Below are 27,976 nucleotides of genomic sequence, written 5' to 3'. Positions count from 1 at the left end.
CCTTGAGGCTCAAGTATTGCAACGAGAGTCCAGAGACACATGTTTGTGCTGCTCACCCTATATAATCCTGTATAATAAAGAGGTAATATGCAAATTGACCATCACTCCAACACACAAGATGGCCGCCCCCATGTGGATACAAGATGGCCGCTACAAGATGGCTGGCAGGGGAGGGCAGTTGTGGGCAATCAGGCCAGCAGGGGAGGGCAGTTGGGGGGACCAGGCCTGGAGGGGAGGGCAGTTGGGGGCAATGAGGCCAGCAGGGGAGGGCAGTTAGGGGTGACTGGGCCTTCAGAGGAGGGCAGTTGGGGGTGGCCAGGCCTGGAGGGGAGGGCCATTAGGAATGACCGGGCCAGCAAAGGAGGGCAGTTTGGGGTGACCAGGCCAGCAGGGGAGGGCAGTTGGGGACCAGGCCTGCAGGGGAGGGCAGTTAGGGGTGACCGGGCTGGCAGAGGAGGGCAGTTGGGGGCAACCAGGCCTGCAGGGGAGGGCAGTTGGGGGCAACCAGGCCTGCAGGGGAGGACAGTTGTGGGTAACCAGGCCAGCAGGGGAGGGCAGTTGGGGTGACCAGGCCTGGAGGGGAGAGCAGTTGGGGGTGACCAGGCCAGCAGGGGAGGGCCATTAGGGATGACCGGGTTTGCGGGGGAAGGCAGTTAGGGGTGACTGGGCCAGCAGAGGAGGGCAGTTGGGGGCAACCAAGCCTGCAGTGGAGGACAGTTGGGGACCAGGCCTGCAGGGGAGGGCATTTAGGGGCAACCAGGCCTGCAGGGGAGGGCAGTTGGGGGTGACCAGGCCGGCAGGGGAGGGCATTTAGGGGTGACTGGGCCAACAAGTGAGGCCAGTTAGGGGTGACAAGGCCGGCAGAGGAGGGCAGTTGGGGGCAACCAGGCCTTCAGGGGAGGACAGTTGGGGATCAAGCCTGCAGGGGAGGGCAGTTGGGGGCTCACAGGCCTGCAGGGAGGGCAGTTGGTGGGGACTAAGCCTAGAGGGGAGGGCAGTTGGGAGCAACCAGGCCAGCAGGGGAGGGCAGTTAGGGGTGACCAGGCTAGCAAGGGAAGGCATTTAGGGGTTGCCAGGCCAGCAGGGGAGGGCAGTTGGGGGCAACCAGACTTGAAATCTCAGATTAGAGTAAGTTAAGTATATTGAGAATAGTGCAGAATTTCTGGGTTTTGAAATAGTATATTATCTTTCCCTGATAAATATCAGAAGTCTTATAAACAGGGAATACATCTGATTAGCAGGTGGGGAGATGAAATAGCTAAGTAACTGCTTTATTCATGTCAAGTATGAGCGGTTGCAGCCATGAGGTGAACTTTGGTGCAAGGATTATGTTACATCCAAGTTGTATTTACAATGAATTGTATGATTTTTCATCAGCAATAAATTACCCAAAAAAATAGACTAAAGAAAGATGAAAGCACTACTTACATTAGCTTGAGAGATCACAGCAGCATCAAGAAAAAAGAGACCATCAAAGAAACAGGCTGAATTAATAGGCTCTGGAAGTATGTGAGTAGAGAAGGGAAAATAAGAGGAAATAGACCTGAGCTGCTCTGACCTGCACTTGGTATTAGATGCTCCTGAGGCAGGCTCATCAGCATTGAAGCTTTGTTTCTTGCCTTCCAATACTTCGGAGGGTCACAGTGATAGCAGATAAATTCATACCTGTAGAAAGTTGGGTCTGGCATTTACCCTAAATGGAAGTCCAGGTCACCAGCATGAGAGGACAACAGAAGTATCTGCATTCTAATGCTGCATAAGCAAAGGACACCTGAGAAAGGCCAGTGTCAGCCACTTGGGACCAAGAAAGAAGTATTGTTAATATTGTCAATAATGGTACTTTAAAGGACTTTCTGCACCAAAGTTAACCCTCAACAGCTGTTGTGAGGCCCAATTCCCTAGCATTATCTGTAAGTTACTCAGGGCCTTGCTTGGTTTGGGTGGAACTTTTAATTTTGCATGGATTGCTTAAGGCATATTTATTGAGGTTCCTCTTTTACAAGTGAGAGAAATTCAGGGCTAATCTAGCATAGGTAAAAATAAAGGATTTATGGGCTCATTGAAATAAGAGATGGTATGTAGATCTGGCGACAAGCATTGCTGAACTCAGGGTCTCAAATAGCATTGTCAGCCTTCCTCCTGCTTCCTCACTCCCTTTCCTTTCAGATCTTTTTCTCCAGAACTTTCTCTATCTTGTCTCCCACCTCTTTCCCAGTGCAGGTATTAACCTTTCCTCCTGAGAAATGGACTGTCTCCATTTAGAAGTGGCAAAGCTTCCAGCGGTTCCATCTTCACATCATTCCAGCAAGGTGACCCCCACATGGCAACAGTCTTCCCTGCTGCTCCATCAGAAATCAGAGAAGTCATGGGAGGGTTCTGATGCAGTTAGGAGTCAATCCCTAGACCCACGATTGTGGCCAGGATTTACAGTCCTTTGAGTGGCCCACTATCCCCTCGGGGGTGGGGGTGGGGGATTTGGAATGGAGCTGAATCTAGCTGCCTATAGTAGAGGTCTGGAATTCCCAAGGAAGTCAGCTCACTGGTCAGATAAATATTGTACAACACTACAGCACCACTCACCCTATTATTAGACATTGTCTCTGTCAGTCTTCAAATCTCCAGGATAAAAGTCTGAAGTCAGAGCCATTTCTTCATCCCCACTGGGACATACTTGGGCTTACTATTTTTTGTTGTTTTAATCTTAATCCTAACTCTAACCCTTAACCAAACCCTAATTTGGGATTATTATTGAGATAGAAAATTCAGACTTTGCATTTAAGTCCCTCATCTCCTCTTTGAGCATTTTTCACCTGGAGAAGATTTGTTACTTAAAAGGCTTTGAAAATTTTCTTTTGGACAGATAGTTCCATAGGAGCAAATATTTTTGTAAATTATTTGTCTTTCTTAGTGATTAATCTATTTAGGATTTCAGCCTAAGGCTCAAATTTTAAAAATAGGGATTATGTGTATTCAAAGTCAGGAGTCCAAGGTTTTATTTAAGAAGAGCTCTAGGTTAGGGACTAATTGGGGGTATTTCTTGAACTTGTGGGAGAAATGGGCAGCAACAAAGTCATCAGTAAAGTGGACATCATCAGTGTATGCTAGGTGCTGTAGCTAGTTACTGTGTAACTGTGGGATGGCGACTGGAGAGAAGTGTGTGAGCCAGGGAGAGGGAATGAAATACAGCATGGGTGGGGTGAATGAGGCATGGAATAAAGAACACCACAGGCAGTCCCCTAGAGAATGGAAGCTTGCAGACTCTGCTTCTTATCTGCTGAGCATTCATGTCTACCAAATATATTATTACATTGTTCAGGTTTGTTTGTGAAGTTATTTAAAATTCCATTTCATTTTTCTAGCACTGAAAAACCAGACTCTATGAAATAACTGATAAGGCCAATCAGATAAGCAATAGGCATCTGTAGAAATTAAACTGAGCAGGAGTATTTTATCCCTAAAATAATCCTATATAATAAAGAACTAATATGCTAATTAGACCGAACAGCAGAACGAGGGGCTGCGAGGGCCAAGCCCCTTGCACGAATTTCATGCATCGGGCCTCTAGTCTTTTCATAATAAAAATAAATGTCTTCCATTTTTAACTGCAAAAATTGAGGTGAGGCTTTTCTGAATTTGCTGTTTGTATACATTTGTATTTATGTTCCTCATATAGTCTGAGACTGGCAAGAGGTTGACTCATCCCAGTGTATGTGTGCCCCAAATGGAATTGTGTCACCTGACACACCGCAGCTGCTCTCAGCCAACACCGAAGAGAAAACCCTGACAAATTAATCAGCTCTTAGCTTTACCAAGCAATTATGCAGTTCCTAGTAGGGGGTGAGATATTTGATGCCCCATATCTGGAGTGCACAGGAACTGGAGGCTTGATTCCACACCAGCAGGTGAAGGGGAATTCTGAGGCCAAGTGAGAACCTGCCTCCCTTCCTGGGACCACCCACCACTGAGGGCCCAGATCTCCTAGCACAGCTCAGGAGGGTGTGCTGTCAGTGTCAGAACACACAATCATTGCTCATCAACTAGAACTTCAGACTGTGGTCTCCTGATGAATTGTATTGTTCCCATCCTACTGTTACTGTCACTCCCAAACATTTCTCTTTTTTTCATTATTACATTATAACATTATCATCCACAATCCCTACTTTCTGATACCTGATCTGCATTTGGCACTTTCATATGCTACCAGTAATAGTTAGGAAACCTTACACTTAGGCAACTTTGGCATCATTACCGCCTTTCCGTAGGTGAGGATGTCAAAGGTCAAGCTGCATAATTATCACACTCAAGGTCACTTGGTTGGCAAGAGGCGAGCTTGGCTTCCATGTGAGTCTGTTTTGAAAGGACCCAGGTGTTTCTACTGCCCTGCGCTGTGAGGAGCAGCCTGTCTGCAGGGAGAGCTCTCCCCTGCCCACCCTGCAGCAAGATGGAGATCAGGGCTTCTCTGTAGCTCTCTGCGTCTGCTGCATCTTCATTGCAGATTTCTTGTCCTCATCCAAGAAGGAAGGGATGCTGGGGGCCTGTGTTCTCACTGACCCTTAGGCAGTTTCAGTGACTTGCAATTCCAAGGTAAGGACTTCAGTTCATTTAGTGGGTAGATAGAGACCTTTCTGCTAGAAATTCTGGTTTTGCTGAAATAATTGTAAAGTCTAGGCTGCACAGCACATGGGCTATAATTCATTAAATGGGCTACTTCCCACTGTGCTTGCCTTTAAATAGCTAATAACTATCATACCATAGTTGTCACTTTCTGAAAAAAATATTTTTAAAAGAAATGGTAAAGATGACTATGATGGTGGCATTTAGCAGCCTACCTGTGACATTTGTTCCAAATATGTATGGCATGGAGGCCAGTCTTCAGAGGCAGGTGGGCTGCTGAGCCTGTCACCCACCCCCACAAGAGAGCAGGCTCATTCAGATTCCCTCACTGAGTCACTCTCTTTAGCTCAATTATGGAATGTTTACTTATTTCGGTGGCAGTGTGGGCAAGTGTGCCTCTGAATTTCATTAAAGCATGAAGCTGATCACTTTATATTGGGAATTTAACACTCACTGCCCTAACATTCTTAAAGTTAAAACTGCAGGATTTCTTTAAATTATTTTCCAGAAGGAAGGATTTAAATAGGCCCACATCTTTTTTCCTTTCCTGGACTTAACTTTGGAAAGCTTGACGGGAGGACATTCATTGGGGTACAGACCTTCTTCCCCTCAGCCCACAGCATGCTGCAGTGAGCACCAGGAGCTCCTGTGGGCTCTGCTGTCCGTCTGCAGGGTGGGAGGACTCCTTTGTCCTTGTTGTCCCTGCTGTGCTTTGGGCCAAATACTGGTAGCAGCAGTTAGGGCTGTACAGTGAATCTGTGCTGTGAAAGAGTAGAGTATTTAAGTACATCAGGAGTGGCCCACATGCTGGGCGTATGATCAGTCTCCACTCTGCTTCACTTTTATCCAAGAAGCCAGAAAGAATGCCCGGCACCCATTCCTCACCAACCCCCAAGCTCCCAGCCTTGCCTTTGCTCACCCCTGTGATTCCACCAGAAATTGTGTTCTTCACCCCTGTTTATGGTCAACTCTTCCCCACCCTTAATCCCAGTCATTGCCCTGTGCCCTCTGGAGTCTTTTTTCTGAACATTCCTTTCACTTTTCTACTTTAAACACAATCTGGCTCCCTCTTCTGCAGCCCTCTCCATCTGGGGGCCCTGCATGAGCTGGAGGTGAGAGAATGGTGCTCTTTGCTCCTCATTATTTCCAGCTTTGAATCTCAGGTCATCAAACTCTGTTTACCACTACCACTGATAGTTACAGTCACCTACCAAGGTCCCTCCCTTCCTGGGTTATTTTAGCAGCCACTTTATGACCACTCTCACCAACACTACCTCAGTCTTTATTCTTGGTGGTTTTTATAGGTATACATAGACCCTGCCTCAGTCAGTGAGCCCCATTGTCATACTTTAGTCCAAGCTTTAGTCCAGTGGTCGCCAACTGGTGGTCTGTGAGGTCCGAAAGGTTGGTGACCGCTGTTTAGTCCATGCTTTAGCACATTATTGTTAATGACAATAATTAGCATGATTACTGTAATGCTATTATATTTTATTGTAAGTAATTATGATAAACATTGTTAATGACCATAATGTAACCCTTTTATAATTATAATATAATTTGTATCCAACTCCCTGACCACATCATCATATTTCTAGGTAGTTACCTTAAATACCCAAACTATTTGCCACTGAATTCCCTATCACTCTTTCAACTCCTTCAGGACCTGTAATTCATTGATCCTACCACCTTTTCACTGTCTCTCACCTTCTTATTGCCTCCCCTCTTTCCACAGCATGAAGCCCATAGATTATGGACATAATCAGATCACTGCATGTATTTTCTGCTTCCTTGTCCTTCAGTTCATCTTACTTTCTTGTAAAAACCACAACTGTGGCAAAATCTAACCCTCTGCTCCTCTGTAGCTACCTCATGAAGCTAAACATGGCTGGAGAAACACACAATCTGCCAAGCGGACTTCCTGTACAACCACCAACTCACATGTTACCTGAATCTTAATGCTGACTGGGAACCATTGTTTCCCTAATCTGTTGACAGGTTCGCCCAGATAACTGTCACATCATTTCCCCACTCCCAAAATTTCCCCCTCCATTTGCCTCATTCTTATTCTCAGCCGATGATGTTTATTACTTTCTATTCCACCTAGAAAACTGAAGCAATCAGAATAGAACTTCTACACATTCCCAGCACCATATATGTCCACCCATCTGCTTCTGTCCCCATGTATCCCACTTGTCTTCCTGTAATTATAGATGAATTTTCCATGTTTCCATCAAAGGCATCCGCCTTCCTTGTGTCTAATTCCACCCCCTCCTGTTTCCTCAACCCTGACAATAACTTAACCCTTTTTCCTTTATCATCTGTTTTTTTCTTTACACAATATAATTTCCATCAGCAAACAAATATGGTAGTATTTCTGTCATCTTAAAAACATTATTTTCTAATTTCACTTCTCTGTTCATTTCCATGAAGAGGAAGCCTCTTTGACAGGGTTGTCTATACTTCTGTAACACTTTCTTTACCTCCACGGCACCACATTCTTTTAGTTTTTCTCCTGACTCATTGCCAGTTCTTTCTCAGACTCCTTTTATTTGATTCCTTTCATCATCCCAAACGCTTAACGTCAGTGTGCACCAGGACTTCTCATTGGATCTTGTCTCCTTTAACTATATTTACTTCCTTTATAATTTAATCAAATGTCATGAATTTAAATATTACCTCTATGTTGATGAACTTCAGATTCCTATATCAAACTACCTATTTGACATGTCCACTTGATAGCTAATAGAGTGTTCAGACTCGACATGTCCCAGCTTTCAATACCCAACCTTCTACTCTAACTCTTTTATACCCACTGTTTTTGCCATCTTATGTATTCTATTCTTCCCATTGCTCAAATAAAAAAACATGGCATTATCTTTTACTCCTTTGTCCTATAAAAATATTAAATTCTGACAGTAAATAGTTTAGCTCTATCTTTCGAATATAGATAGAACCAAGTTTTTTTCACCACTTAGACTAATACCATTCCAGTTCAGGCTACCATTATCTCTCTCCAGAATTATAACATGAGCCTCCTAACTGGTTTTCCACTTTTCAACCTGGCCATCTCCCATCTGCCCCAGTAGTATCATGCAGCAGTCACACTGATTCTTGTAAGACATCATCAGATATGTTACTCTTCTGTATAAAACCCTCTGGTGCCTCTCTATTTCTCCCAAGAGTAAAAGCCAAAGTTCATAAGGCCCTACCTGATATGGCAGCAATATTACCTCTCTGACTCCAATATGTTGTTGTTTTTTAATCCTCACCCATGGAGTGAGGATTTTTTTTTCCATTTATTTTTTATAGAGAGAGAGAGAATGGAAAGGAGAGAGAAGAACGGGGAGAGAGAGAAATGTCTATGTGAGAAAGACACATTCATTGGTTGCCTTCAACACTCACCCCGATCAGGGTGGGGATCAAATCTGCAACCCAGGTACTTGCCCTAGATTGGGAATTGAACCCAAGACCCTCCCCTCTAACACAGAGCAACGCCAGCCAAGGTGAACTCTTGTTACTTTCTACCTTGCTCTCCCTGCTTCACCTAAACCATACTTCCTGCTGTACCTAAACATGTCAGTCTGCTGCCTACAGATCTTTGCACTGGCTATTCTCTTCATAATATTCTTCCTCATATAGCTCTCCAAATCTCTAACACCTTTAACTCTTTTAAGCCTCCCTGTGCCTCTTGATTTAAAATTGCAATAACTCTTGACTGGCACAGTCCTAATCTCCTTAACTCTGGTCTATTTTTCCTAGCTTTTGCCACCTTTTAACTTGCTAAAAAAATCACTTATTTGATAGTATCTGATTATGCCCACTGGAATGCAAGCTTCAAAGGCAAGGGATTTTTCTCTTTCTTTTGTTTGCTGATATATTCCTAGTACCTCAAATAGCCCTGGGAATATAACAAGCACTTGGTTAGTATTGGTATATTGAATAAGTAACTGAATGATTATTTAAGAGCTCTATCAATTCTGAATCTGCCTTATTATCAGACTAGTAAGCATGCCACAATGGACTAAATATTTATGAACTCATGCCTGTTTTTTTTAACTAAAGGATAATTTATTGAGAGTATAATGTACACATCTTAAGTGTACAGCTCAATAAATTTTAACATATCTATCCATCCCTTCTCTCTCATCAGGACACTCTCAAGGTCAAAATAGAGAGCTTTCCCATCACTGAAAAACTTTCTGTTAAGCTCAATCAATACCAATACCCCTTCCATATCTCTCCAGAGGTAACCATTATTGTGACTTCTGTTTTACCAAGGTTAATTTCACCTGTTCTTTTGCTCTTATAAGTGGAATTATACACTGTGTACTCTTTTGTGTCAGACTTCTTTGATTCAACATTTTTATTTCAACCTATTTATCCTTACAGACTTAAGCAGATATATAACAGATATGAAAACAGATATAGTTGAGTCTTGCTTTTCATTTAGTCTGGTAATCTCTAGATCTTTCATTTTCATTTTGAGTTGATGTGTATTTTTTGCTTTGTATTTAAAATATAAACACTTTGTATTTTTCATGTTTGGAATTTATTCAGTTTCTTGAATATGTGTGTTGATGTTCACAAATTTTGGGAAAATGTAATACATTCTCTCTTCAAATACTGATTGTACTCACTTTCTGTCTCTTCTCCTTCTAGGATTATAGTTACTTGTGTTAGGCTGAGAGAATCCCAAATCTCTCCAGATCTGTTTTATTTTATTGTATCTTTTTGTTCTTGCATTTAAATAATTTCTATTGATCGATATTTCATATATCTTGTTATTTCTACTGCTGTTTTTAGTCTGCTGTTAAGCTCCATCAATGAATTTTTAATTTTAAATATGGAATTTTAAATGATAGAATATTCATTTTATTCTTTTTAGATAGTATACTTTTATGTTGAATTTCTCCATCTTTCTATCCATTTGATTATCTTTCTTCTTTTTTATTTAACATATTTAAAATAATTACTTCAATGTCCTTGACTGCTAATTTCAATTCCTGTTCTGTTAGATTGCTTTTATTGGCTGTATTTTCTTTTGATTACAATTATATTATCCTATTTCTTTCCATGTAAATTTTCATATATGCTGGATGTTATATATAGAATAAATGTAGAGACTAATATATATATTATTTTCTCTCAGAGAGGCCATGCCTTTTCTTCTATTAGGCAGCTAGTGTGAGGGACTTCAGAGGGTTGAGTGGTAGTCCCCAAAATGATATATCCACCTCCCAATCTTCAAAACCTGTGATTGTGACTTTATTTTGGAAAAGGGTGTTTGCAGGTATTATTATGTTAAAGATCTTGAAATGAGGTCATCCAAGATTGTCCCCATTGGCCTTAAATTTAAATATGAGTGTTCTTTTGAGAGAGAGAAGACAGAGGGGACAGTGGAGTGTTGCAGCCCCGAGGTGAGGAACACGTGGAGCCACAGGATGCTGGGAGAGGCAAGTGTTGGTTTTCTCCTGGAGCCCTGAGAAAGAGTGCAGCCTTGCCACAACTTCCATTCCAGACTTCTGGCCTCCGGGAATATGGCAGAAGGCATTTCTGTTGTTTTAAGCCACCAACTTTGTGGTAACTTGTTATGGCAGCTCTACGAAACTATACAGGGACTCATCACTTTAAATTGGTTAGGAATTGAACTGGGTTGAGGATAGGTTGAAGGTATAGTTTTAGTTCATCTCTGATTTCAAATGTATTGAAAAATGGGACTTTCTTGTAGGCATTACTGGCCCTCTCTCTAGTGATCTAGGCCCAGGAGATCTATCTGCTTTCCAGCCCCTCCCCAGAGGCTCCCGTGCACTGGCACTCAGCAACACCCAGGTCCCAGAGAACCAGATTCAGGTGTGAAGTTCCTCCAGATTCCAGTCCACCCAACTTGCCCACGCGCTTCTAACAGCCCCACTGGCTGCCTTTTCTCCAGCCAGATCCTGTCACCTTCTTCAGGGTTGTTCCTATTCTTCTCCATGAAATTCTGATGATCTCTGTCCACTTAGGAAGGGGCCCTGCCTTGTCTGGTATTTAGATCATTTAGACTTCTTTGCATCCACAATTGATTAAAAACATGTTTTATAATTTTGTAGTAATTAGTTTCTAGATATTTTCTAGTTGTAATACTTCTAATTGACCTGCCCTAATGTTCAACATCCTACCCAGAAGCAGAACTTCCTAATATTATATATTGCAGTTTTAAATTAAGTAGAGGCCCAGTGCACGAAATTCGTGCATGGGGGAGTGTCCCTCAGCCCAGCCTGCACCTCTCCAATTTGGGACCTCTTGGGGGATGTCCGACTGCAGGCAATACGGGACTACTGGCTCCTAACTGCTTGCCTGCCTGCCTGCCTGATTGCCCCTATCTGCTTCTGTCTGCCAGCCTGATCGCCCCCTAACTGCTCCCCTGCCAGCCCGATCACCCCAAACTGCCCTCCCCTGCTGGCCCGATGGCCCCCAACTGCCCTCCTCTGCCAGCCTGGTTGCCCCTAACTGCCCTCCCCTGCAGGCCTGGTTGCCCCCAACTGCCCTCTCCTACCAGCCTTATTGCCCACAACTGCTCTCCCCTGCCGGCCATCTTGTTATGGCCATCTTGTGATGATGTCAGGGAAGGGTGTAGTGCAAGGGCTTGATGCCACCTAGGCTTTTATTATATAGGATTAATAATTAAACTTTCATATTATTATATTATACATTATGTAAATATCATATGGTACATATACATATATGTATAATTATGTGAAATATGTTTTTTCATAATTATACATGTAATTTAAAATATAATTAATTATTAGTACTTTTGAGTATGATCTACATGGAAGTTAGTGGGACTAGTGTATCATTTGAATGAAGTCCAGAGGCTGCTGACTTCAGATTCTAGGCCCTAGTCTTTCAAGGTAGAAAAGTGGGGAAAAGGTATGGAATACATGGAAAGGCATAAATATTTAGGAACATAGGTACTGACACATTGGAAATGGTTTTTGCTGAATAATAATGATTTGGGGGGCTTTTATCTAAAATAAGTAGAAGACTAGCCCTAAATGATTAGATCTTTGTATGATGTGTGTGATGCTTTTAATTTACATTGTGTTTAGCTGGCATGGCATGCCAAGGTTTAGAGGGCAAAAGCCAGGTTGTGACTGTTTTTTCTGTACCAATTATTTCACCAGAAGTAATTTAGGCTTCTGATACTGAATTATGAACAAAAATATAAGAAAACATGAACAAGCACATTAATTACAAACATTCATTCTTCTTGGTTGCTTGAAAGTTATTCACTGGCTTAGACATTATTTATTTTGTTGAGAAATTTAATCCATTTCCAGAATGCATTGTTCTGGTTGAGATAATTAGTTATACATGAACAGAGATGGTCCCTGCAGTCAACTGGATAAATTACCTTTTCAGAGGGCACGATACCTGTAAACATGAGAAATTTATACAGAATTTTAAGTTTATAACATCATCTCCTTGTTCCTTAGAAGCAATTTATTTTATTTTATTTTATTTTAATGACTGGGTGTACTTCATAGAATATGAATATAATCAGTTTGTAAATGAAATCTACTAAACATAGATATTATTGAAATAGAGCCCAGATCTTCATCTATACACATGTATGTTTATATGTATATTTCCATTTTGCTGATGCCACCCATATAGTTACTACTGTGTTTTTCACTGTTGTCATTGTGTTTTTCACTGTTCCTATATAAATGTCTGCACAATTTATACCTATAAGTGAAAATTTTGGAACTTTAGATTAACTGGTGTGGTTTTTTCACATTATAATTGGATTTGTGTACTATTTCCCCTTTGCCATTGGTTTTCTGGAAATTTATTTACAGCAATCATCCTTAAGCTATCAGGAGTAATTATACATCATGTCCTGGATTATGTCTGTTGCAATTGTGTAATCATTAATAGTGCTCTCTTTTATCCTCAAAAATGTCCCATTTGGGTAATACATTTTGTGGTCCCTCAAGATATAATTAGCCTTTCTTCTTTTTCACATGCCTCATGACCTACTATTATTTAGAAATCCAATGTTCAATTATCATAAGCAGCTCACGTTCTTTTGAGTTGGTGGTTTATCAATAATGAGTATAAGTCATGTATGATTCAGTAGCAAAACCTTGATGGCTTGATGAAGGATCCAACCCAGAAATTCAGAATGTGAGGCTAAATGGAGAGAGCATGTTGAAACAATGTCCACTGCAAGAGGAAGAGCAGCAGCCTGGTGAATACCCAGAGAGGACATGGCCTTCCTAATAACAATGAATGTGTGGTGTGTGCTGCTCCCATGCTTAACACTATAAATCTTAGGGCAGAGCTTATGAAGATATTTGTTAGTTATAACTGTAAACTGATTTTGAGGTTGTTTGTCCTCATGGTGCTTATGAAGAAGGTTTTTCTTCCTAAGATATCACCCACAGACATGTGGCTGTGGAGCCGGGAATGTGGCTGTTATTATGCCTAACTCTGATGAAATATTTAAGGATTTCTTAACAAGAAGTAAAGCCCTGGGGATTCTGTTAGAAATGTGGAATTTATATTTCTTATGGGGATCTTTATGGGGGGGAAAACATCTTATGGGAAAACTAATTATATTAGTTATACCAATAACCATAGAAATAGAAACTTGTGGACATATTTATCACAAAAATGTGGACATATTTATCACAAGTGGAAACATTTGGAGTTGAATGTTCTCTGCATTAGGCTTTCAACCAGGTTTCTCCTTGGACTCATTGTCTTTCAAAATTAAAGAAGAGCTATGAAAAAAAAGTTAGGTTTTTCTTGATTGTTTTAGATAGAACTGTGAGTTTGATGGCAAGTTCAGTTAACAACGTTGTTGCCATGGCAGCACCCTAAAGAAACATTTTTAAAAGTTTTATCCAAAAAATCACCTTCAGCAGAATAATCTTAAGATGTGTGGCTAAAAAAAATGCGATTTCCAGACATCACTTCTGATCCTCCTCCCTAAAGAATTAGAATCCTGGTGGTAGCAAGGGATGGTTGATATTTCTTTCTGTTTACTAAAGTATGAAAACAACACCCAAGAAATTTGATTAATTTGAGCAGTGATGTTGAAAAAAGTGAAAAGAATTTTAAAATAGCTATAGTGAATACTATTAATTTTCCAATTTAGAGATTAAAAGATTTTTTTTTCTAAAATACTTATCATAGAGGTGGACTAGAAGGAAGAAACAATTGTACTTGTTGAAAGAGCAGATGGGTTTATGGGGAGGTTAGCAGGGAGAGAGAATTGAGATGATTGACCAAGAGTAGGTGTGGAAGCAGTGGGAGGGAATACAGGGGTCCTCAGTTCCACAACTACAGGCTCAGGGCCAGGAGAGTGAGAAAATTTGCCATTTTCAAATCACAATGATTTAGAAATGGCAGCACATTTCTTAACCCTTATGCAACTCAGTAGCTTCATATGTAAATGGAGATAACATATGAAAGTAAAATTTGAAAGCATATATACTTTTTTGTTGTAATTTCTTTCCATTGTGTTTTCTCCTCCTCTGTTCTTGCCTGGATAGACAAGTAAATGGATTGGCACAATGTGGAATTAATGTTTAATATGAAAAAGTAGAGGCAGTCTGGACTGCAGCCCTGTGTTATTCCAGGTTATTTTATTTCCATTATGGAAATGTCTTTTTATATTTAAAAATGCAATTTACCTCTGCTATATTAGATTCTTAGGTATAGCAGTCCCAAATATCCCCACAAATTAGATTTTTGTATCATTTTCTCAGTAAACTGTTTTCAGTTTAAATCTGATTTTGCCATTTACTGGCTGTGTGATCTCGGCAAACCTCCTCAAAAGTTACTTTCATCATCTATGAAAACAATATATTATGGACATTAAGTGAGAATACATCTATTTTACAACTATGCCTGGAATGTTAAGCACACAATAAAAGTGAGTCCCCTGCCATATGCAACACTTGCTCTTGGATCATAGTGGTAGTTTGTGAAGGCGTGACCTGTAGCGGAACAGATGTCTGGCTTTGGTGCTATTCCTGCATCCTTCCCAACACCATCCCACAGTAGAGCCCTGCATCATAGGAAGTAAGATTTTCTGTAGTCTTATAAGCACCAATGGTTATGAGTAAGTGGTATTGGAACAACATATAAAAGACTCAGTTCATCCTTTGAGAATGAAATTTAAGGCCACTTTTAGTTAACAGAAAATGTATTCAATTAAAGCTTGAAGAGTTCAGATACAATCAGCCCTCTTTCTAAATAAGTTAACATCATATGTTCTTATAATGCTTTCACCATAAGCCTTTAAAATAGATTAGAGGCCTGGGACATTAAAATACGGACATCCACTAACCTTGTTAAAATGGAAATTAAAAATTTAAAAATTATATAGGAGGAGCAAACAAGCATACTAATAACGTAAGCTAATAAAATTGTTGTTATTGAGCATTAAATTTAGCTCCAGTGTTCCTAGATAAATAACTGCTTATTTTCAAACTGCCCCAAAGAACAGCAAGATGTGATGATTATCATCATGCATCTTATTAAGCTCATGGTATTTTAGGTCTAGCAATGTGTAAGCCACAGTGCTAAGAATCATGGAGACAGCAAAGATGATTCGGGTAAAGTGGCAAAGCTCACAGGAAAGTTTCTGGTGTGGGTACTGGGCAGAAAATAATAAGACAAAGCAAGAAAGAGTCAATCCTGAGGATTGACAGCTTTGTATTTACACTAAGGAGCATGCCAGTGGCTTTCTACCATATATGCTGATCTAGTTCTTAAATGTCCAAGTTATTTTCCCAGTCATTAATAGCTCATGCATATAATATTAGTACCTTCAGGAAGCATCACTGCCGACTTAAGGATACTAACTTGAGACAGCAGTTGACTGTTAGCTGACTTTTGTGTTCCAGTTTGTCAAAATCTGAGCAAGAAGAATCTATATGTTTACTCAGCTTATTCAAACCCCAATATGTGAAAAAAAATATAAATATTATGAAATACAGCACTGGATATGATTTGGTTTTCAAAATGATTCTTTGCTTTAAAAAGAGACTCTGTAAATATTCTTAAAATGCCAATCTTCTTTAGTAATTTGACCATCTGGCTAGAATTCTTAAAATTGGATTTTCACTCCAGAGATATAAAAATTCAAAGATCGAAAAATATCTTTCATAAAGATGTATCTGGGTACAGATTTTCATTATACATTCCAAGTTTAGACTGCCTTTGTGGGAGAGGGGAGCATCTCATTGTTGGATTTACAGGGGGTAATTTTAATTCCCATGCTTTCACTGTAAGTAAATATATACAGCTTTGGAAAGGATAGATTAATATTTATTAATGAATATAAGGGAAAATGTGGAATAGAGTACTAAAAGCATTGTATCAGCTTTTGAGAAAGATTTTTCTATGGTATTATCTTTTTACTTTTCAGTTTTAGACTCAGTTTTACAGTAGGATTCCCAGGTGCAGGCCCAATACCTGAAATAGAAAGGCCTTACTCCTTGAAGAAGAATCTTGATGGATCATGTGGCCTGTCTAGTTTGTGCTTAGAGATTGCTTGCTGGCTTTTGAAACATAAATAAGTACTTGCACTACAAACTCAAAAGAAAAGGATATTGAAATTAGATAGGTTGACATTTTAAAGCTTGAGAATTTTATTTTTTTCACCCCATTCATTATACACACTTACATAAACTTCTTTCTATTGATAATTCCAAAGCAACCAACATCATTCTAGAAAGGAATGTCAGTTTTGCCTTTTCACAACTGGAATATTTCGTTGCCTGGTAGTATGATGCAGTTTGTCTATGTCTAGAATGCTGAAAAATCATAATAAATAAAAATTTAAAATTTAAAAACTATATAGAAAGAGCAAACAAGCATACTACAAGATCAGAAAAGCTCCATATGATAGCAGCTGTATGTAGAAATATTTTAAATAAGTTAACTTTAATGAATTATAAGTTGCAAATGGTAAAATGTACAGATTTTATGTGTGAATTTTGAACCACCACCCCAATTAAGATTTGGAATATATTCATCCTACAGAAGATACCTTTGTGTTCCTTTGCAGTCAGTTCTACTTCCCTTTCCCTCCCAGATAGCCATGGGTCTGATTTTTGTGCCTATTGTTAAACTTCATATAAATGGAGTCATAGAGTATACATTATTTTGTGTCTGCCTCTTCTGCTCAACATGGTGTGTTTGATGCATGCTAATGAGGCTATAAGCTATTTTTTAATTGATGACTAGCATTCATTTTATGCATATACTATACTTGTCTGTGAATGGATATTTATTCACCTGTTGTTGGGTATTTGGTTGTTTTGGGGGTTTAGCTATTATAAATGAAACTGCTAGGAACCCTTGCTTACATAGCTTTATTTTTTCATCTCTTTGGGGTGGAATTCTACAAGTTACAGAGTTAGCACATATTTAAATTTATAATGAAGTAGCAAAACATTTTCTATGGTGGTTGTGTAATTTTACAGCCTCTTTCCCAACATTCTATGAATGTCCCTGGAGCTCCACAGCCTCACCAGTAACTGATGCTGTCAGTCACTTACATCATTTGAATGAGTGTACAGTAGTGTCTCATCTTGGTTTTTCTGATGAATAATGATGTTGACAATTTTTTAAATGTGCTTATTGGTCATTTGTGAGCCTTCTGTTTTCAAAGATTCTATAAGTCTTTTGCCCATTATTTATTGACTAGAGGCCCAGTGCATGATTGAATCATGCACGTGTAGAGTCCCCTACACGCTTTCGCTTTTCGCGGTGGAGCTGGGTGCCTGACCGCTGGTGCACCAGGCACCCAGCTCCCCCACTTTTGATGGTCCGCGGCCGCTGAGGGGGGCTACCCTGCTGTTGAGAGGAGCTGAGGGGGGCTGCTGCGGACACCTGGCTACCCTGCCATTGAGAGGGGCAGCTGGGTGTCCGCGGCAGGCCCCCTCAGCTGCCACGGATCTGGCCGTTGAGAGGCGCAGGGGGCGGGACTCCCGCCCCCTGCGCCTCTCAACAGCAGGGTAGCCCCCCTCAGTGGCAGCGGATCCGTGCCTCTCAATGGCCGGATAGGCCACCCCGAGTCCCGCCCCCCAGCCTCCCGCTGCCCAATTGTGGGCGTAGCGGAGTGATGGTAATTTACATGTTACTCTATTATTAGATAGGATATTTATGTCAAGTTTTTGGTCAGATAAATGCATTATAAATGTCTGTGACTTTCTTTTCCTTTTTCATTAATGATAATTTGAAGAAAACAAGTTTTTTATTATGAAGACAATTGAATTTATCAGTTAATTTTTATATGGGCAGTGCTCTATATATGTTTTTCTGTTCTTCTTAAACTTGTAAATTGGAAAAATAGGGAAATTTTTTGACATTATTCCTTCAACTTTTGTTTAACCTCTATTCCTGCTTCATCTTTCTTCTCTCCTTCTGGACTCCAAATACATGGATATTAGACCAGTTACTATTAGCTCCCAATTTCCTGAGGCTCTGTCCATTTTTAAAATCTTTCATTGTGTGCACTTTACATTAATAATTTATTGAATCTGTTTTTATGTTCACCCACTTATTTCTCTACCATCTTTGATCTGTTCTTAAGCCCACATAGAAACTTTTTTTACTTCTCAGTTCTAGAATTTAATTTGTTTCTCTTTTATAGTTTCCATATTCCTGCTAAAATTCACTATCTTTTCAATCAAGACCATTTTTTCTTTTAAGTCCTTGAACATATTTTAATAGCTACTTCAATGTCCTTCCTGTGGATTACAACATCTGGGTCATCCCAGGATCTCTTTCTATTGACTGCATTTTTTATTTTTTGTGATTATTTTGTTTACTATAATATACTAATAATAAATCAGAATTTATTAACCTCTTTTTAAACATTTTCCACTGGATAAAATGGTGTTGAGTTGCTTACCTTTCCCCTTATATATTCTTTATAAAAATTTGTAACTTTCATGGCCACAAAAACCCTTTCATTGACTGGATATACCATAATCTATGTATATAAAAAGCCAGTGACCAGAACACTGTAACTACCAGAACGACCCTCCCTTGATTGCACCTCCAGCCCCAATAGGGGGCGGGGCAAGCTGGCCAACCTCCTGCAACCCCTACCCCTAGCCAGCTCTGCCCCCAATCAGCCCCCCTACCCCAGTTAGGGATGAGGCTGGCAGACCAACCTCCCATGGCCCATCCCCTGGCCGCTGACCCCTGATCGGCCCCCACCCCATTCTGGGGCAGAGCCAGCTGGTCCACCACCCACAGCCCCTCCCCATGGCCACCCCTACCCCCAATCACTCCCCCCACTCCAATTGGGAGTGTGGCCCGCCAGCCAATCACCCATGGCCCCTTCCCCCAGCCATCCTGGCCCTGATGGGGGCCGGCTGGCCAGCCAACCTCCTGCCATCTCCTCCTCCCAGAAGGCCCATACCTGATCTGCCGATTGGGGCCAGGCTGGCCAGACCCTACCCATGCATGAATTTGTGCACTGGGCCTCTAATCTATAAAAGGCTAAGTGTCCCTCCATCCAATCGGTAGCTATGATGCACACTGACCACCAGGGGGCAGATGCTCAACGCAGGAGCTGTCATGACGTGCACTGGCCATTTAAAAAGAAATGGCACTGTGGAACTGGCGCCGACAAGCCAGCACTCAGCTTCCCCAAGTGGGACACAGGCCCTGCCACTACCCCGGAGTGACACCCCACCAAATCGCAGCCATTGCTGCCAAGACCCCATGGCATAAAATGCAGCCCACAGCCCAGCCCAGCCTGGAAACGGTCACTGTGGGTGCTGGGTAATGACGTCATGTAGTAATGCCCAGCTTCCTGTCCCTAGCAACTAGCCTCCTTGGAGTTTCTTCAGCCCAGGATCCTGACTTGCTTTATAGCCAGGTGCAAACATTTTACATTTTAACCAAATGTTTGTGAAACGTTTTCCCATGCCTCATCTCATTTGATCCTCACAGAAGTCCTGGAGTAGGTAGACAGGAGACTCGGTAGAATCCTATTTTCTTTTCATTAACAAGACACAGATAGTGATATTAAAATATTTCTTCTATTTAATTTCCTTTCAATGTGCATGAATCCATGTACTGGGACACTAGTATAAGATAAAGAATGGTATTTATAATATTATAGCTTTTAAAGTTCTATTTTGCATAAATTAAATTTCATTTTGTTTAAACTTTAAAAGCTAAAAGTTATAAATATACATCACATTTTTGACAATTGATTCCTCTCAGAATGCAGCTCAACTGATACTTATCTCTTAATGTTTTCATAACTTCTCAAAGGCTGTGAAGAGTCAGGGAATTAGACACCGTACCAGGATACTACACTCTTGCATTTTAGGTTATATCTCAAGGGTCCATCTGAAAGTGACAGAGTCTGTACTGTCACATATGGATACCTGAAGGTCTGCTTGTGAAGCTTTACCTACGAGGTGTAAAACACAGTTGATGAGTTTGACTGCATTTTTAAAAATTCAGACCATCAATCCTCAGAGGGAAGGTAGGGAAGGGTGGGGGTAAGGGGGAGAGATCAACCAAAGGACTTGTATGCATGCATATAAGTCTAACCAATGGACATAGACACCAGGGGGGTGAGGGCATGAGTTGGGAGGGTGGGGAGATAAGGACACATATGCAATACCTTAATCAATAAATAAAATAAATTAACTATGGCTCACATTCACCTGCTGATATGCACGTCTAATAAATTACTGCTCTGTATTGGACATTATGAATGACATAGTACACATAGTTGGGAGTATTTGTCTTCCTTTAAAAAGGGAGAATTTGTTTTATTAGACATTAATTGCATTCTTAATCTTTTTGAAGCTTGATTTTAGCCTATTTAGGGCTGGTCTACAGTAGCTATTACAATGGCATGGTTCTTATTCCAAAAATATGACCTTTTTGGTGTCTCCGTCAAATTATCAGAGGATTCTTGAGATCTTTATACTCTGGTCTCTCTATCCTCCCAGGAATGTGTGACCTCTAGTATTTTCATTTTACTCTCAGCTATGCATTGACTGCTCTCTGCCTGGCTTCACAAACTGTAAAAGCCAGTGCGGATTGGGGCTGAGTGACACACAGGCTGCTGGAGACCCAGCTGCTCCTCTTAAAAGGCCTGCACCACAAACTGAATTTACAAGCTCCCACTTGTTCTGAGCTTCAGTGCCGGATGAGGCTCTGGGGGACCCAGACACATAAGAGGAGGAACTGGCTTATCTGGCATCTGGTCAGGAACTCAGGGGTGGCTTTCTTCCAGATGGAGGTGCTAGCAGTGGTCATTGTTCTCATGCTGTGACCTCCTTGGTGCAGGGCTGACCCTGCAGCTATTTCTGTTTACTCTGCCCTGGTGATTCCCTGAGACCCCGCCCTACCCAGTTTACAACCCCACCCAAGCTGTGTGCAGCAGCTTTTGCATATGAGTGGTCTGTCCTTTATCAGGTGAAAACTCTGTTAAACAAGCTGCAGCTAGATCAGGGAGCTGCAAACCTATCAATAAACAGCACCAGCCTGCCTTGCTTCACAGCTGGGCCTCATCTGGGCACTTCCAAACCGGATACAAAGAGGAGGAATCTGCAGCTCCTGCTGGGTGGCCCCATGCAGTGGCTGACTTTGCATCTCCTGGAGACCCAAGAACCAGTGTACCAGTGCTCAGTGTGAGACCATACCAGATTACAACTCTTCACATCCATAAGCGACACATTCAAGGGGCAGATTCAGTGAGCACCAAAGCCCCACTAAAGCAAGTCCTGCTCCATAGGGGTGTCTCCTGGACAGCAGCTGTCCCACTGTAGTTGCAGTTAGTCCCCGCAGCCATTTGACCTGGTGGTCAATTCCTCCCAGTGACACTAACAGCAATCAAGTCTCATCTACAACAAGATTGTGCACACAGTCCACAAAGGGGTGAACCAAGAGTGTCCACCTCAGTTGATTGGGGAGGCTGAACCACTGTGCCCTATAGGACACCTACTACACAAGGCCACTCTATCAACTCAAGGAGACTTAGCAGCTACCCAGTACATAGAAACAAACACATGGAAGCAGCCAAAATGCGGAGACAAAGAAACATGTCACAAATGAAAGAAATGGAAGAAAGCAAACTACTGGATATAGAGTTCAAAACCACAGTTATAAGGTTACTCAAGAATCTTCTAGAAACCTATGAAGAACTTAATGAGACTTTCAAGGATCTTAGTGAGAATGCCAAAAAAAAAAAAAAAGGAAAAAAAAAAGTTAAAAATTAAGCATACACTGACTGAAATAAAGAATAATATACAGCCGAAACCGGTTTGGCTTAATGGATAGAGCGTCGGCCTGTGGACTCAAGGGTCCCAGGTTCGATTCCGGTCAAGGGCATGTACCTTGGTTGCGGGCACATCCCCAGTAGGGGGTGTGCAAGAGGCAGCTGATCGATGTTTCTCTCTCATTGATGTTTCTAACTCTCTATCCCTCTCTCTTCCTCTCTGTAAAAAAATCAATAAAATATATATTTTTTTAAAAAAAGAATAATATACAGAGATTCAACAGTAGACTAGAGGATCCCAAAAATCAAATCAATGATTTGAAATACGAGAAAGCAAAAAAACACCCAACCAGAAGAGCAAAAAGAAAAAAGAATCCAAAAATATGAAGATAGTGTAAGGAGCCTCTGGGACAACTTCAAGCGTACCAACATTCGAATTATGGGGGTGCCAGAAAAGGAGAGAGAGCAAGATACTGAAAACCTATTTTTTTAACATTTATTTATTTTTTAAAATATATTTTATTGATTTTTTACAGAGAGGAAGGGAGAGGGATAGAGAGTTAGAAACATCAATGAGAGAGAAACATTATCAGCTGCCTCCTGCACACCTCCTACTGGGGATGTGTCTTCAACCAAGGTCCGTGCCCTTGACCAGAATCGAACCTGGGACCTTTCAGTCCGCAGGCTGACGCTCTATCCACTGAGCCAAACCGGTTTTGGCCTGAAAACCTATTTGAAGAAATAAGGACATAAAACTTCTCCTACCTGGTAAAAGAAATAGACTTACAAGTCCAGGAAGTACCGAGAACCCCATATAAGAGAAATCTAAAGAGGACCACACCAACACACATCATAATTAAAATGCCAAGGTCAAAAGACAAATAAAGAATCTTAAAAGCAGCAAGAGAAAAGCAGTTAGTTACCTACAAGGGAGTACCCATACTACTATCAGCTTATTTCTCAACAGAAACTATGCAGGCCAGAAGGGAGTAGCAAGAAATATTCAAAGTGATGAATAGCAAGAACCTACAACCAGAATATTCTACCCAGCAAAGCTATCATTTAGAATTGAAGGTCAGATAAAGAGCTTCACAGACAAGAAAAAGCTAAAGGAGTTCATCACCACCAAACCAGTATTATGAAATGCTGAAGGGTATTCTTTAAGAAGAGGAAGAAGAAAAAGGTAAAGATAAAAAATATGAACAACAAAGTAACAACAAATACATGTCTATCAACAAGTCAATCTAAAAATAAAATGAATAAAAAATGTGGTGAACAGAATAAACTGGTGAATTGAATAGAATCAGGGGCATGGAAATGGAACAAACTGACCATTCTCAGAGGGAAGAGGGTATGGGGCATGTGAGAAGAGATTAGAGAAAGATCTTATATCCATGTATGCATTACCTATGGACACAGACAATAGGGTGGTGAGGACCTGGGGTAGGGTGGGAACTGTGTGGAGGGGAGCTATGGGAGGAACAAAGAGGGGCATCTGTAATAATCTCAACAATAAAGATTTTTTAAAAAGTGAAAAAAAAGTATTTTTCACAAATTGGACTTTATTTTAATCTTATTATTCTCAGACTTGTTTGTATGTGTCGTGTGTGTGTGTGTGTGTGTGTGTGTGCGCGCGCGCCGCGTGCGCATGTGTATGTGTCATGTGTATTTTATAGGTAAGATGCATACATTGATAACCAAAAAGATCGGTGGACCTGGGCCCAATCTCTTCCTCGGGTTTTCTGAAAGCTTACACATTGTTTTATAATAGCTATTAGATAACTATCAATCCTTATACCTCAGTAGCACATTTTATCAGCTCTCTTTGCCTTCATTATTCCATTTTTTTAGGATTTTGAAATGCATTGCTTCCTTTTACTCTAATCTATTCACCTCCTATCTGCATATGGCTTGTACTGATGTCAGGTGGTGACTCTTATTGATGATGCTGACATGGTTCTTTCAGTGGCTACCAGGACAGAGAATATGCTTACAATATTTCTTAGTTGGTAAAATGGATTGGTCTTATTTCTTCAAGTTCTAATCAATCCTGATAGAATTTTTGTTTACCAATTTCTTTAAATTCTTGGGGGTTGGGGGGAAGGCACAATAGCCTTTGGTTGCTAGAGTAGAAGGCTATGTGATAGCACATTTTAAATGTAGTTTCAGCTATAATGTATGTTTAATAAAATTTCATTCTCAATTTTGGATATCTTTTTTCCAATATTTTGATATGGGGATAGTGAAACTAATTACTAAATACTAATTATTCAACAGGTTCATTTTGATGGCTGGGACCACAAATATGACTATTGGATGGATGTAGACAGCCCTGACATTCACCCAATTGGATGGTGTGACATAACAGGGCATCCACTAGAAGTGCCACATCGTGAGTATTTTCTCTTTGTTGTTGCTTTTAAAATACTTAGCCTGAATTCCTACCTTAATGCTGTGTTTTTTTTCATGTCATTATAAATACTTGAAAGCTAAATATAGATAGGTGAATTGATTAGTCATCACTAGAGCTACACTGAAAGCCATTTACTGGCAATTAAGCCTCATGCTTCATATAAATGAAAAGTTATAATCATTAAAAACTTATTTTGATGGTGTTATCTAAAAGAATCTTCAGCCCAACCGGCATGGCTCAGTGGTTGAATATTGACCTATAAAACAGGAGGTCACGGTTCCATTTATGGTCAGGGTACATTCCCGGGTTTGCAGGCTCAATCCCCCAGTGTGGCCTGTGCAGGAGGCAGCCCAATCAATGATTCTCTCATCATTGATGTTTCTATCTCTCTCTCTCTCTCTCTTTCCTCTCTAAATAAAAAATATATATGTATTGGAAAAATAAATAAATAAATAAATAAAATAATCTTCATTTTTCAGATTTCAGTTTAGAAAATGGAGCCAGGCTTAAATCCATCTAATTTTGACCATTGCTTTTAGCTGAAGTATGTTTTGTTTTTTAAAAATTCCATCTTAATTTCACTGATAGAATAAATTTCAAAATGTTTTAGAAAAAGCAAATATTTTAAATTTCAGCATTTAAAAATAGTTGTAAAAATTTTATATAACCTCTATTTTACTGCTCTGTTTACTATTTCTGTCTTTCAGGCTACTTAAAGTTAAGGAGGAAATTAACCACTCTAAATTCTAATGAACCTCAAACCAAAATATCTTATTCTTTTGTCTGAAGGATTCTTCTGATCAGAATAGGCTGCCATGGCTAACAACCAGTTTTAGGCACACATGCAAGCAGCTGCATTGTTGTGTGTTTTGTTCGCTCACTGCTTCTGTTGCTCTCCTTTTGGCTTCTTGGGATGAAACTAGCAAGTTTTTCTGTTAATGAAGATATCTTACATTGAGAGAACCCAATGATGCTTGAACCTTAAAGCCAAAAGGACTACATTTTTGAAAGAATTCCTTAACTTCTTGTAGAAATGAGAAGAGTCCCTGAAAATATGGCAAACATTTTTACATTTGCTAGATTCTTCCAAAGCCACAAAATCAACACGGTACAGGTCCTTGTGTAAGTTGCAGTGCTTTGTAAAGCACAGGATCTGTACACAGAGTATAGCGCAGGGAGTCATGCTCAGTACCACGCTGGGAGAAGAGTATAAGCATTTGTGCTTTGTGGTTTCTTTGACCATGCTTTATATTTTCCCAAATTTCACACCCCAGCATTCTGGGGAAATGGTCTCACTTTATGTTATCTCCCTCCCCCATACCCACATGCACACCTCAGTCTCTCATTCCAGTAACTTTCTTAAGTAGGAATGATTTCAACAGAGGTAGAGATGGATCAGCATTTCAGGTATAGGGACAGCTCTCTTCACTAATTGCCTCTTCCTTTGCCAAGCTGCTTAATGGACTTCTTGACCTGAATGTCTCATAAGCATCCTGAAGCCTACGGATGCTTATCTCAAACATGAACATCATCCCAAACCAAAAACTTGTTTTTGTTGTTGTTGTTGTTCCTACTTGCTTCCAAAGCTCCTACTTCTTATTCAAAGTCATTCTGGACTCCACTTCATCCTTACCCCTTCATCATCCCACACATACGACCAGTCATTACCTCTTGCTGATACTCTTTTTGTTATTTCTCTAGAATCCATCTTTGACCTGCACTCCTCCTTTCCAACACCATTGCACTATTTGCACTCTCATCATAGTTAGAAATGAGTGTATGGATGAGTTGCACAGATCATCCTGAATAGCCTAGAATGGATCTAAAAATTCAAGTTCTGGAGGCAACATAGCCTAGTTATTAAAAGTGTGAAATGTAGAATCTGAATGCTTGGGTTTGAATGGCAGTTTTACTGCTTGTTGAGCGTGTGCCTCTCTGTGCCTCACCTATAAAATGGAGGTGATATTAGTATGTCTAGTTCATATATTTATAATAATGAGATAGGGTAAATATATGCATAACATGTTAAAGACTACCTGACCCATAGTATGTGCTCAATTAATGCTAGCTGCTTTCAGCAAATTGCATAACATTCTATAGATTTTCATTTTTATATACAACTGTAAATTATTAAGGATTACAATATTCAAAATTGTGCTGAAATTAGTATCTGACAGAAGTTTCCAAAATATTTTACTTAAGTTTTTTTCTGAAGTTTCATGTGTTAGCAATATTATAAGATTTCTGTTTTGAGTACTCACACTCAGGGGATTGGAATCCCTATAAATTGTGGGGAAGATAACTTGTAATTGGCTGTCTTCAATTGGTCATGATAGTCTGTTAGTGCTGTGCTTGCTTTTTTGTTATAAATTTGTTTAGATTAATCATTATTAATATGGTTTATTATAGGTTGTTCAACTAACCCTATGGTTTATAACTATTCATATGTTCATCAGTAGTCTTATTAATTTTTAAATACCTAGACTTCAAGACATATATGGTTTAATATATACCATTCATGCAAAAATACACAAAACCACACACACAAACAGAGTTCTGCTCCAAAATTTATTTGTCACTGAAAATTTCTCCCACTGGAAAGTAGAAAAAAAATGGTTAGTCTAGGTTCTACAACAAAACCAAGTTTGAAAGTCTAGCATTGACTGTTGTAACAAGTTCCTGTTTTTGTCACTTCTTCCTTATAATAGTCTGTCTAAAACCGAAATTATACCTCATTTTCTTCATAATAATAATATTCAATAATTTATAATATTCGGTCACAAAGGCCTAATATAGAAGTTCTCAAAACAGTAACTGGTGATCATGAAAACCTTTTGAGCATAAAAATTTGAATGTTCTCATTCATCTGTGAAGAGCACCAGTTTGTATGGCCAAGTGATGACAATTACCCCTTAGCTGCCATTCCCAGCCACAGATGCTCACCTGCAGGTTGCCCTGTATTCCTCTGCCAGATGAAACTTTCCTTTTCTTGTACAATGAAGGCATAATTTGTTTCTCTAATGTATAGCCCTTCATGGTGGACTTTTTCTACACTTAGAATCCAAATTAAATACTTAAGATGTAGCACTATTAAGTTGTTAAGAGCTTTCTGTCATGCTTTGCATTCCATGAGTATCTTTACAAACATATAAAAATGTCCTAGCTGGTTTGGCTCAGTGGATAGAGCATCCGCCTGTGAAGTGAAGGTTCCCAGGATAGATTCTGGTCAAGGGCACATACCCGGGTTGCAGGCTCGATCCCCAGTAGGGGACATGCAGGAGGCAGCCTATCAGATTATCTCTCATCATTGATATTTCTATCTCTCTATCCTTCTCCCTTCCTCTCTGAAATCAATAAAAATATATTTTTTAAAAAAGATATAAAAACATCAAAAGCAAAAATGCCATGCTTACCTTGGTCATCTACTTGATTTTTTGGGGGCAATCTTTTTAGTCATGTTATTGGGAAACTGTAATCCCAGTCACATTTGATGATAAATTTCTTTAAATAGAGCTATTTACTGTGGGGCCACTGTGTCTCTAATAACCCAAAACAGCAATTAAGGCATTTAATGTCACAAGCCTGCAAGTCCCAAAGGTAAAGTGACTTGCACAAAGGCACGGAGTCAGTCAGAGCAGAACAGAATTTATATCCAAGTTTTTGTAACTCCAAAGTTGATCATATCC

At 40.2% G+C, this 27,976-nt stretch overlaps 1 protein-coding gene across 2 annotated transcripts in view; it reads left to right on the top strand.

Annotated features, from left to right (window-relative positions):
- L3MBTL4 (L3MBTL histone methyl-lysine binding protein 4) overlaps positions 1-27,976 on the top strand; it is a gene marked incomplete at both ends in the record, with an annotated part of 265,419 nt that overhangs the window by 83,670 nt on the left and 153,773 nt on the right. For both annotated transcript variants that reach the window (XM_079784360.1, XM_079784359.1), the window contains one exon: positions 24,155-24,269. In XM_079784360.1, the coding sequence (XP_079640486.1) occupies positions 24,155-24,269 (115 nt within the window). The remainder of the gene's footprint in view (positions 1-24,154; positions 24,270-27,976) is intronic.

The sequence above is a fragment of the Cnephaeus nilssonii genome, assembly GCF_951640355.1.
Source record: "Cnephaeus nilssonii genome assembly, chromosome: 11".
NCBI lineage: Eukaryota > Metazoa > Chordata > Mammalia > Chiroptera > Vespertilionidae > Cnephaeus > Cnephaeus nilssonii.
This window is presented reverse-complemented; position numbering and strand designations above follow the sequence as displayed.